At 35.0% G+C, this 13,314-nt stretch overlaps 1 protein-coding gene across 2 annotated transcripts; it reads left to right on the forward strand.

Annotated features, from left to right (window-relative positions):
- The first annotated feature begins 11,279 nt into the window (after window positions 1-11,279).
- Window positions 11,280-12,986, forward strand: LOC116339293 (histone H3-like centromeric protein cnp1). 2 transcript variants are annotated; one of them, XM_031765086.1, is made up of 3 exons: window positions 11,280-11,359; window positions 12,290-12,518; window positions 12,620-12,986. In XM_031765086.1, exons 1-3 carry the CDS (start codon window positions 11,316-11,318, stop codon window positions 12,965-12,967), a joined length of 621 nt encoding a protein of 206 aa, XP_031620946.1. In that variant the 5' UTR covers window positions 11,280-11,315; the 3' UTR covers window positions 12,968-12,986. The 2 variants fall into 2 exon arrangements, with proteins under 2 accessions (XP_031620946.1, XP_031620947.1); XM_031765087.1 differs by lacking the exon at window positions 11,280-11,359 and having other exon boundaries at window positions 12,219-12,518.
- Window positions 12,987-13,314: the final 328 nt, after the last annotated feature.

Raw genomic sequence — 13,314 nt, forward strand, 5'->3', positions numbered from 1 at the left:
AGAGAGAGAGAGAGAGAGAGAGAGAGAGAGAGAGAGAGAGAGAGAGAGAGAGCGTGCATTCAAAGATGTGCTCAAATGATAATTCGATGTGCTCAAATGAAGATTTGCATATTCTGCAGAATGGCAAATATAAATGGCACATACTCAAAGTGAGAAAATGAATTCGATGGAAAAGGAGATGGAATCTTTAATTAGTGTGCCGCATAATATACAACAACTGTGTGTAGTCGGTAAACGGTCTCAATGTAACTTTTATCTAAATCATAGCGTTTCTAAATCGACAGTTCCATCGTTTCATATTGAGCAAGCAAGAGAGTCAGCCGTTTCGATATTATTTGCAATTTTCTTGCCACGCCAGACTCAAAAGCAAGCAATGTGAATTGCACACATGATCAGCGCGATTTTCTACACACACACACATAAGTCTATTGGTATGAGTGGTGCTTATCAGGTTGAATGAAATTGTTGAATCATCAATGCCTTCACATCTTCTCACAACATTAATCAATTAAATGTTTCAGTTGCAATATATGTATCGATAGTGTGTAAATGCCGCATTTTCATAATCCATGAATGGTGCGTTTAAAATTGAGCTTCCGTTTATGTCTTGATACACACACACACACACACACACACGGCATTTTGAAAGATGATAAAACCAAGGTGCATTCGCTGTATACTTCAATCAGATAAATCATTTTTCGCACCTCGTTCAAAGCAATTCGTTCGGAAAAGTGGTACCGACGGCATTGGGAATGTGGTGATCGTCGGTGGTACTGCTTGAAAATCATTGCCATCCAACCATTTTATATTCGATGCAGATTTACTAATTCGTTAGCAACGTTGCATTTTGGATTATCTGCACATGACGCACTTGTATCCATTTCCAAGTATGTGTAAATTATTCACATTAGATTGAAAGTAAAATCGAGTTGAAATTTAGACAGAGAGGCTTTGCATTGTACAGCATACAAAACTAGACAGGTGGCCACAGAATTCGAATATTGCAAACCGAAATAAGTTCGCTCTGCGGTCGGCATCAATGGCAAATACCAACGGTAAAATCAACGGCAAACGAATAGAGAAGTGCCAATTTTCCGAAATGACAAAACAACGTTTTGTTCGTATATTCTCCAATATTGAAGAGGTAAGATATGTAGTTTGCATGAATGAGGTAATGTGATGTGAAACCAAAATTTACATTTTATTTTGTGGTAAAAATGTGTATGCCGCATCAGTTCAGCGCACATACATACACAGATTTCGATCATGTTCGATGCCAAATTGAAAGTCTCATTTTAAAAGGTTTAATCCTTGCATGAATTACATCGATGCACCAACCGATTGGGATGGCATTTTGTGCTATTGTTACATCGTCTTTTATCGTATATATATAACGTACGGTGCCGTTTGTCTAGATAAAATGTCTATTAAATTATTGCTTCCTCTGATCTGTATCGTCATCTTAATTGCTGAATTTTTAATAGGAAATGCATTTTAATTGGATTGCACGGCGGAATTGAATACATTTTATCCCGGTCACTTTCTCTGATTTAAACATTCATTTAATTGATTAACGATAAAGTTTTGTGATAAAAAAATGTGAAAATTTTCATGTAAATGACTACGTACGCTTTCACCAAACAATATGGCCATTGCATTGAATTTTGAAACATGGTAATTTGCATCCATATCTTAATGTTGACGAAAGCACATTGCAAACATTTATTAATCACAAGACTAATTACCATGCCTTCGATAATTGCATTTGGATCAATCATTTAATCGAAATACACCATACAAAATGGAATATATGACAGCACTTTGAACATCATAAATTGAATGCTTCCATGTATTGAGAGCACATATATTGCAAAGATATTGCAAATGCCTATAAATGGCATTTTTGGCGAACGAACTGTGCAGAATGACAAGCAGAAAAATTTACATATAGTAAATCCTAACTGATGAAATATGCCTGCTAAAAGATTGTTGTTGGAAATTCATCTGAATTTCTCCACAAAATGATTGCAATTAATCTGCAAATACGCCGTCAGACTGACGCAAACATCTTGAGACTTTCTTGAATTGGTGCATACAATGCATGTTCGATTGTTATAAATAAATATATATATATAGGATTGTGCCATATAGACTTAAATGGCAGATGACACGCATTAAACCAAAAATGCGACACAAATACAACTTGAATCTTACGGTTTTAGTATTTCCCTTTTCTATACGATGCACAACGAAATTTATATATATTTTCCATCAATGTTATTCTTGGCCCATTCAATAGATTACATTCTCAATTCACTTGAGAAATTTATTATTTATTCAATGCATTCCAACCGATTTTAATTATGAAATATCTATTCCATTCATTGATGTTTGTGCAGTGAATATGTGTGTACATATATGCTCAAATTTCGCATTCAAAGCACATCATCTTTTTTTTGTTTATTTTTCTAGTCAAGATTTTATGGATATAAAGTGGTGAATTACACCTTACTGGAATGCACAACAAAAACAAAACGCAATCTAATATCGGTATTATAATTCCCTTCATTACATGCATACATCGCATCCGAATAATTGGTTGGCTCTTTACGAAAAATGGTCTCTTAGGACCGGATAACAAATTGAGAGCCACAGAGTAAGGGAGATAAATGCAAAGAATGAATATTTGTGTGATTTTAAAACGAGCAAATCAAATACGACGTCAATATACATTTGCTTGCATTTAATGATTATCCGCAGAGCGACTCGTTTGTGTGCCGTACACACTTTGAATGATAAGCCAGAATCAGAGCAAACCCTTCGTTCTACGGGCACTACTCGCACGGTATAAAAGGGGAATTGTCTTTTCGTAGTGTATCGCATCTTTCTAAATCACAAATGCACACATAATCCAAAATTGTAATAATTTATATTGCTTTATCGTCATCATATTCATTCGATGGTGTGGCCGTCACATGCATATATCGAAAATTTTCGTGGGCAACAGCAGCAACGGCAGCAATACGTTTAAACGCCAAATTGATAATCTACATTCGAGAAATGCATAAATATAATCAATATTTGCTTTGGAAACACGCATCCGTAAACCATTTGTGATGCCCACATTGAATTGATGAATTCATCTTGAGATAATTGCTGTTCGGTCGTTCGGAAAGACCATGCCATGATATAATGTCATCATGTTTGGCTATCTTGACATTGTTTGCATTTACGCTTTCGGTCTCTCTCTCTCTCTCTCTGTCCAACTTCTACCGATTTTCCACCATTTGATCTGCTTTTTAATGGTGCATGTGTACACATTCTGTATTTGGTTACAACTCTCAACCCATTCGATCGAAATGAAAAAAAAAAATGCTGGCAACTTTGACTCATAATCTCAACATTCGATGCTATTGCGTTTTAACTTGCCAACACGCTTGCCGAAATCACACGATGAGCATGAAAATTGATATTGTATGTGGGAGTTTTTTTGCTTCTTCAATCAATTAACTAGTTTAAACGTAGTTTAATTGGTTGAATGCGTGTAAATAAATGAATTTTGAGGTTTTGGTTCTGTGTTTTTGGTGCGCAATAATTTTTCATCAATTTCAATGACACAAAAAAATGCAAATTGACACGGCATGAATGAATGAATTGTTTTTCTTTGGATTACATTTTTATAAAATGTAGAGAAAATTTTAATGTTCGATAAGCGACGTTTGATGTAGCTCAAATTGAAATAATAAACAATTGGCGCGTGTACATTTTGTTCTCTCTCCATTGTTCTTTCACCGGACAGCCCATGAAATTTGTATTGAATTTTATTTATATGATAATAAAATTAAATGGACTAATGTGGCTTGTATTTTATAATTATTATCGATGCGTATTCAAAACGTGTCCACCGTTTTTTGTTTCCTCCAAAAATCAACAGCACAAAAATGTCGGTTAATTTCAACAGAGCGCGAATTGAAAAAAAAATCCACTTAATTTAGCAATATTCACAATGTTCATTGAAAATTCATTAAATATTGCTGGGTGTGGAAAAAAAATGTGTACAAATTGAGAATTTTCGCATCCATTCAACAAAAAATGAAACGCGTTTTATGCCAAATGATCTGATTGAAATCATCACGTATTGCCTGCAATTTCATTCATTATATTTTATTTTGAATTTTTCTTTCCTTTGGCCAATTCATGCATCATTGAATGAAAGAACCGCCAGTAAAAAATTAATTTTTCATTTTGTTAAGCGTGAATGAAATAAATTCGTGAAATTGAGAATGCAACGAACGGTTGTGTCGATTATTGGCATATATCGAGTGTTATTTTTGGATTCTGTTGTTACCATTTTTTGTTCTTTTTTGCTTTCAACTTCTCTCTTTCTCTCTCTCTCTTTCTCTTTTTAGATTTACCTTTTTTCGCAATTTATTTCCAGCCAATACCAACAGATTGGCCCAATACCTGTTTGTTATAGAGTTTTTTTTCTGTTCGCATCTGTACGTTGGTTGTACAACTTGTATCGCACGAATGCTATTTATTTATAAATTCAATTCGAATTCGATACACGATACGCTGCACGCCTGGAAGTCGTCGGAATGTGAAAACGAATCCAAGGGTTTTCATTTCAAATTGAATTCATTAGTCCGTTCAAATTTACCGGGCACAATCACTGACCTCCACTGGTCTTCCCATCTCACCCCATACATTCAACCGATTCCTCATTCGTTGATTTTGCGCACGCCAACCACATAAAATGACACTTCATAATATAGAAAAGTACATCTTGATTCGTATGCGCGTCGCACACCAATTCGTGCACAATCTCATAACACTGTTTGCACAATATTCTATTACGAAAAATCTAATTGGGTCAAAGAACTATGTCGTAATCGAATATATTTTATTGCCATTTAACCGATAACCAATTTTCGTTTTTCGTTTTCACTCTCTTTATCGATAATTTATCGAAAAGACAATATCAATTTTTGGGTTTCGTTGGTTGGCAAACCAAAAACGGAAAAAACGACGAGCGATGAAAAATAAATTCGTCGGGTGATATGGTGACATTAAATGTGACACGCCGAGGATGTTCAGGATAAGAAACCATTCGTTCATACGTTATCTTCTAATTCAATCGGTAAGCTTTGGTTATATCTTTATGCTTCCATGAAATTGGATACAGACACAGACAAAGACACAAACATAAACACACATGCTCAAAAGAAGATGATAAGCATTGCCAAAATGAAAATTGAAAAAAAAAGAGAAACTTTTTCGATTATAAGTTGCACAATTTTATGTTAGAAAAAGAGTGAGCGAGAAAGAGTGAAAGAATCGCCTTTTTGGGGCATACTTTTATTTGCCGGTTGCCAGACAAGAACCGATACGAATTCAAAGTTATCATCGGCAGTCTTTTTCTGGTCGACTTAGTTCAATACACTAACTAAAACATAATGATTCATTAACGCCTGGGATCTAACGGTTTCAATACGAAACCGAAGCGAAACTATTTCATCGACATCGGATGGACACACACACATACACATACATGTTCATTTCATTTTCGTGATGCCTGATCATTTACATTACGCAGTCAGATAGAGAGAGAAATCGAAATAATATATATATATATTTAGGATATGTGGTCGAAAACATTTTTGTCGTAAACTCATTTTGTAACAGTGGAGCAATGCAAAACTTTTTAATTGATTTTATTCATTGGCCGTTATTGAAGCTGAAAGCAGACAAAATGCAAAAGGAAAGTAAAGTGAAAAACAGAAGAAGACAACAGCAACAGCAGCACAAAAACGCTCGAGCAGACCTTTTCGAAATACACAATTAATTTGTTGAAAGAAACTTCGATTATTCGAACGAAATGGTCGTTTTTGGTTCTTTTCTCTCTTTTTTTTAATTTAGTGGAGTTGGAATTTCATTTTTCATCTAAATTGCATTCGAGCGGCGGCAATGAATGAATGTTCGAACATTAAAATGCTCATTATATCATACTTTTGGTGTTGGCAAAGTGCAACTAAAACACAGTGTGAAACACGCTTTTATGGTTGCAACATTCATTATTATCAATTGAAGAGAGAGCAATGGGTGATTTTACTGGCGCAAAATTGGTTTAGTTTATTAAAAACCCAGAGCATAACATTAGCAATTGTCCAAAATATCTGTGTGTGTGTGGAATTGAAAGCGGCAAACAAGTGCTAAATACGGTATGGAATATACGGCGCTTGGAAATATTCCAACGAAAAATCTGTCTGCGTTCGATTTTCCATGCGTTCGAACCGTGTATGTGTGGTGTCTCCATTTTTAACCTAATGCCGTCTCTGTCGAACTCATTATTGTTATTGAAATAAAAGCATGTGCACAGGGATAGAAATACGCAACCAAACTATAAGATACGACACCAACCAGCTATATTGGCACCGGAATACCGGTTTTCTATTTGGCATTTTAAAAAAGTGTTTCAGCCTTTATCGCAGACAGTATGGGGCGAGCACTTGTGATGGAGGCACATTCAACTGGGGCCATAAATATCTATGCAAATGAAATCACGAATGACGGCGAACTTGAAATGGAAATAATTTCGATTTCCATAATCATTCGTTCGATCCATTTCGAGAAATTTATTTTCGACACAATGAAGCAAAAAAAAAAAAAAAACGAAATGCTTTTATCGGTTTTACTATTAAATGGCCGTTTGACACTGAAATTGTTAATGATGTGCCATTTGACTGTAAAATACGAAGATTAATTGCACCGAACGCAAACAAATCCCCATCTTTCGATAATGACACTTTATGCAATGGGTACACATTGAGTATCGAATACCGTAAAAGTTTTGCCATTTCATCGAAAAACCTTAAATCTTAATTAAATCATTAGTTTGAAGAATAATAAAGTACTTTTGCCATTGTTGATGCCTTTGATTGCAACTTACTAAGAGAACAAAAAACAACGACGACAACAACAGCTATGTGGCTTTGCATCCTTGTTCAATTTCGATGAGTGAATCAAATCAAAAGGAAAAACAGAAGAAGAGCGGAACAAACTATTAGATTTCAATTTTATTTGGTCGCATTTCACATTCCACACAACGAACTGCACGAACGAAAATGTGATTTGTTAACAACGCATTGCCAGTTGCAGTGGCAATTCATTGCCGTAAATTGTCGTCTGTAAGAAATGAACCTCCCTCTAATTTGAGCGTAGCATTTTCAACGAGGGTCTCTCTTCTCTTTTTTTTCTCTCGTTCACCCTGTTTGGAATATTTATGACACCATTAGAAAAATCGCAAGCGCATTTAAATAAATGAATTGTTGACAATCAACAGTCACACAGATTCAAAGCGAAATGAAACAGAAGGGAGAGCGGAAAAAAAATTTCGATACATAAAATAATTTATAATAAAATTATCAGATAGTGAGTCATATCGAGCGAGAGACACCCTCTCATAATCAACTATCTATGCGCTTGCATGCAGAAAGCAAGTGAATACACATGGTCGAACCATTTCATTCCAATCATGTTTCAAACGGAGGGCAGAGTGCACAATTTCGGTACATCATAAGTTCCGTATTGCCATGCAATTGTGTTGTAGTTTATTTACAATTTTATCTTTTGCCTTAATTTGGTGGCGACGGTCGTTATTGCATAGATTGTGGTGTGGCATGATGCGTGCAAGTGTGCTTTGTTTTGTCTCTGCCTGTATATTTTTCTATCAATGTTTTTGTTTCGTTTTTTGTTTTTTTCACATTTTGTTATTTCTTGCACGATGGTCGCTTCATTCATCCGTCATTTTGGGAGATTCGTGTATTTTCAATGCACTTGAAATATGTCATCCATATCCTTTATGTATATGCGTGTCTTTGCGTGCGCGCGCTCACTCGCCGCGCTCGAGCAGCTCCCACAAACAAGTAGTTATTGAAAATATTTCACTCTTTTATTTGGCATGATGCGACCGCTTTCAATGTTCTAATGTATAGCATGAAGCGGAAATCACAAACTGCATGATTTTTTTTTGCATGATGTGGGGGAGTTTCGATGATGATATGCGCATCGAATACAACAACAACAACGACGACGACGACACATTCAAACATTGAGCGATGTTTTCAATAGATTCAAACATTAGATACATTTCGTTGAAAATGCAATAAATCGAGATGAAACATGGCTGGAGAAAGAAAGACAACAGCCACGCACAAACACACACACACACACACAATGCCAAAAATCCATACCAGATTTGAAATGCATGTGATTACTCCCGAATGAACAGCGTTTATGCCATGAATAACATTCACATCTATCGCAGTTTTGAGCACTCTGTTTCTGTCTTTTTCTGAAATGTATTCTCTCGCATTTTACAGTTCCTCACAATATTGCTCGCTTCTTTGTTGTTGTTGTTGATATTATTGTTATTCTTGTGTGCTTCGGTTCTGTTTTTGTTTTGTGCTCATTTTGTTGCTTTGTCTTGCAATGCGCATAATATAACTTTATAAGCGTATAAAATGTGGAATAAATGCGATTGAGTATTGTTTCCGTTTCATGATCAGTGACTGTAACGATGCGCCGATTGAAATGAATGAGCAAAAATGCCCGAACAAACAACGCTTCCATCCAAATAAATCGACTATAATAGTTTCTGTTTTTGAATTGAGGATGTTTTCAGTTATAAATCTTGAATGCAACCATTTATTATGAAAGGAAAAAATGTAGAGAATCATTTCTCATTGTCGTCGTTGAAGTACAGTCGAAATGCAGAGTCGATTGAATGATAAGTCAATTGATAGATATACTCATTGGCCTGGAAAGTGCCTTCCATTTTCACTTTAATTCATCACATTGATTTTCTTTCTTTCTCTCCCCATTTTTGCATCGCTGAGTGTTTATGTTTTTAATAGAAAAATAAAATTTTGGTGAATAGGAAAAAAAGATTTCAATTTGATTTCAAGCTACTTTTCCGAGAATTTTTGCCTTTTTCGCCGCTACATTGAAAACTCTTATTGATCAACATTCAAGAGACACAAATTGAGCTCGAGTGTGAAAGTGAGAGAGAACGAGAGACTTACAGAATCAGAAGCAAGAACAGACATTGTGACCGTTATCAAATACACAAAGTGGCACACACTCTCTCTCTTTCTTTCTCTCGCCTTCGCCAAAAATTAAAACACACAAATTATCGCACAGCTGAATTTTTAATACAAATTTCAAATAATGGACGAAACATGATTCCAGAACCATGCGACACTCCGGTTACGTTGAACAGTGTGTCTATATTCCCTCCATTCGCAATTCATTCAGTGGATCCGAATGGCGAACCTACAAATTTTCGCTCCATTGTAATCGCTTGAATTGAATGTTCATTAATATTTATAAATTTTCGACGAGAGTACCAAATAATCCCGGTCGAATGTATGCATTACAAATGCGTCAGGCTTCCGTTCTATAAGTGACGCACACAGTTCGGTTTACAATGTTTTTTTTTGTTTTTGTTGTGTATTCACTTTGTCATTCAATGCAAGCATTGTGTATTCATCGATAAACGTGAAATATGCGGGACAGAGAGCAGTACATGAACAGCATACATATATAAACAAACGCAACGAAAATGAGAAGCCTGAAAAATTGGCGAAACGTGTAGAAAAAAAAGAACAAAGTCTTTGTTCAAAAAACGACCGTTTTTTGCATATTTTCACAACATATTTATATTGTGTGTGTGTTCTATGTACGGTCTGCCTGTATTATTCCCATTTTCCATTCTGACACTTTCATTTCATCCCGTTCCTGTCTTCCGATGTCATTTTCTAAAGCAATTATTTAGTCACTGATTTATTTATGGACATGGAATAGAATAAAACAAGCTGATGTCGATCAATAATATTTATGAATATTTTATGAGAAATTCCGTTCAACTCTCTACTACTTTGTACTCTTGAAATACCGTTTTTTACGCTGCTGAACTGACTACAATTTTCTAGGGGTTTTCATGTAAGATTTTCTTTCACGAATTCGACGAATAAACAACAGTATAACAAATAATACAAATTTTTACAAATCATGCAAATCTTTACCGATTTCACTATTTTGTGTCAAAAATCCACCGATATTCGCCGATATGCGAAGTGTCTTTGTTCTGGAAGTGGGCTTTGGTGGATCCTAAGGATCGTTCAGAACCGCTCCCAGGTCTGGAAGTGGACCCTCAGGATGGGTCAGGGCATTGTCAAACCATGGTCTGGTCCATCCAGAGGATCCACCAAAACCCACTTCCAGAACAATTAATTATCAAAAAATACCCGAATATTAACGATATTTTACAAATATGCCGATCTTTCACCGATATGCCAATATTTCACCGATATGCCAATACGCAACGATAATACGCAAATATCATCCAATAAAAATACATGCAAACCCCTAGACAATTTTGCATTGGAAAATGGAAGAAAAAAAATTGCCTGTTTTTTCACCGGCACTTCATTCAGAATATTAAATGAATTTTGCGTTTCGATGATATGTTTTGTAGTATGAACGTGAAAACATAATTAAATATACCTAGAAACGAATTTGATCATCACAAAGTGAAATAGGTTCAAAAATGCTCTTTTTGAGTGAGCATGGAAACGAAAAAAAAACAATAATCATTTTGACATCATACATTTAGTCGAAAGATACTGTTCAGCAAAACGGAATAAAAAAAACATTTACTGCAGATCGAATCAAAATAAACCAAACACGAATTAAAAGCAATTAATTGCTTTGACACAGCGAATACGAAGAAGAAACAACACAAATTCGATACGCAAGCCACCTGCCAGCGATTGAATTTTTGATGATGCTTTGCATCAACATTTGTGTGTGTTTTTTTGATTGACATTACAACTTAAAGATACGGTAATTCGTTTCGAAAACCGGTTCATTCAAATGTTCCGTAGCCAATGACCACAACGGCAGTTCATCAATCGATTCACTTGCATTTCCTTTCAATCCTCTTTTCCCTTTTCTCTCTCTTTTTTCTTTGTGGCGAATAATCTCAAGCGCCAATTTTATCGCCAAAAACACACGCACAACCTTTTATGGTGCGTAAAAGTTCGACCATTTTTTCCCCTTTCAATACATACAACACAAGCATCAAAATTCTTTGGTTTTTTGTTTTGAAATATTTGCATTCACTGACTTGCGTACACGACACCGGTGTCTTTAATTCGATCGAAAATTATAGATGTTTTTTTGCTTCACATCTACCATTGCATTTGTATTGAGAACGTATGTATTGTACATTTGGAGAGAGGTGAAATTTGATGAACAAGCGATGTATAATTATGCAGTGTGCAAAGGCAATTAGGTTAGATACCATTGGAAACAGATATACAGAGATTGGCATATGTTTATCTGGACTTTTAATTCGTTACAATGGACGCTCAAAGCACTAATTATATTATGTTTTTGTACGTGCATTGAAGTGACCACTTTATTTTTTTGTTGCACTGCTATAACCGTGGTTAGTTAAAAAAACACACACAAAAACTGCGTTTGATGTCCATTTACAGTAACATTCTTATGCAATCAGCTCTGTGTTGTCAAAAGACGAAAATAAAATTCCGTTCCGTACAATGAGATTCATTCAATTATTTCTAAAATAATCATCGTTCAAGTGTGATGTGTTGGTCCGTTTTAAAATAGCCAATATATTGGAAAATCTGTCGCTGAATTAAAATTTAAAGACAGTGAATGACAACGATTGAACTACAAAACATTTAAATTTGAGACACAATGTTAAAGTGGCCATTGACATTTGACAATATGAAAAATGGTTTTGAAAATTGCTTCACAATATAATTAATTAAGTGAAGTATTGGTATGCTTCGATGAAAACAAAATTGATCACAGCTACAAGTGTCTTGAATTTATTTGTAAATCATACGAATTTTGTTTAGTCTTTCATATTGTTCATTCTTTGAATGAAACACTTTCAATGTTAGTTGGTCGTCTGCTGGTGAAATCAAGGGACAACACTTCACGATTTTAAATGTGTTGTGGAAGAGACGAGAAGAGTAGAAAAGAGAGAGAGTGAAAAATTAAACAATTTTCAATAACAAAAATATTCAATTGAGTAGTCATTGAAATCGTATCGATTTTTTTTTTTTTTTTTGAAAAAGTAAATTCGTTCAGTTGAATTGAATCAGTTGTAAGTTGACATTCGATTGACTATGGTCATTGAAATCAATTTTTATAAGTGAATTTCTTTTCGTTTTATTATTTTCCATTTAATCAGAAGAAGAAAAACAAGAATGGCCAGAGTACCAAACGGTAAATATATAGCGCCGGCATCACCTCAACCATACGAATCATCTGAAGACAATGAACCTGACTTTCTGGGCCTTCCACTGTCACATGAACCAAGTGAATCTGACCAATCATCTTATGACACTGTTACTGACGATCGTGAACGATCTGATGATTCAGACGAGTCCTATCGAGGGCCTCGAGGAAATGTAACAATTGTAAATATATTACGAATTTATTTCAATTATCAACGAATAAGCTGACAAAAAATGAATTTGATAAAATGGAATATTTTCTGTTTCATTTTTTTTTGTTCTAGAATAGACCAAATCGACCTCGACCATCACCGAAAAAGATTCGAATCCGACGCGGAGCTCCACCATATATAAAGACTATGATAAAATTACAAAATTCCTATAATTTGTTGATTCCTCGCTTGCCCTTTCAACGATTGGTTCGAGAGATCATGCATGAGCGAAATCCAGAACTTCGTCTTCAATCAACTACATTGGAAGCATTGCGGGAAAGTAGCGAAATGTTTATGGTTTCAATTCTTGAAGATGCATTCCTTCTTTGCCTTGAATGCAAACGTGTTACGGTAATGGATACAGACTTCAAGACGTTGGCGGCCGTTGACCAATCAAGACGCCCTCTTATGGGTATCTAATTAAATTATTGTCAAACCATAGCATGCTTTTTTGCTTTCTTAAATCATGTCAAGTTTTATTTTGAAAAATCATATTGAGATTAAAACATAAAAAAAGTCCAAAAATAAAAGCCAAAATGTATATGAATATTTGACGAATGTGTGTTGAATTGAATTACTATGAATATATAATGATTGTGGTAGATTAAATGAATTTTTGTAGCAATGTGTGTGTGTGTGTGCCATAATTTGTGATCCTTTGATAAATTTTGTGCTCTCATTTATCGCTCACTTAAGATCCATTAATGTGCTAATTTATAATTTACAATTGCGCCGTTCCACTGAAACCGTGTGCACAAAGCAATAGT

Source organism: Contarinia nasturtii, unplaced genomic scaffold, assembly GCF_009176525.2.
Source record: "Contarinia nasturtii isolate CC-2019 unplaced genomic scaffold, AAFC_CNas_1.1 Cnas_scaffold_493, whole genome shotgun sequence".
Lineage (NCBI taxonomy): Eukaryota > Metazoa > Arthropoda > Insecta > Diptera > Cecidomyiidae > Contarinia > Contarinia nasturtii.

Coding starts and splice junctions, on each gene's coding strand:
- LOC116339293 (XM_031765086.1), top strand. CDS start 11,316: ATGAACAAGCGATGTATAATTATGCAGTGTGCAAAGGCAATTAG. Junction 11,360..12,289: donor CAGTGTGCAAAGGCAATTAG/GTTAGATACCAT, acceptor CCATTTAATCAG/AAGAAGAAAAACAAGAATGG. Junction 12,519..12,619: donor CTCGAGGAAATGTAACAATT/GTAAATATATTA, acceptor TTTTTGTTCTAG/AATAGACCAAATCGACCTCG.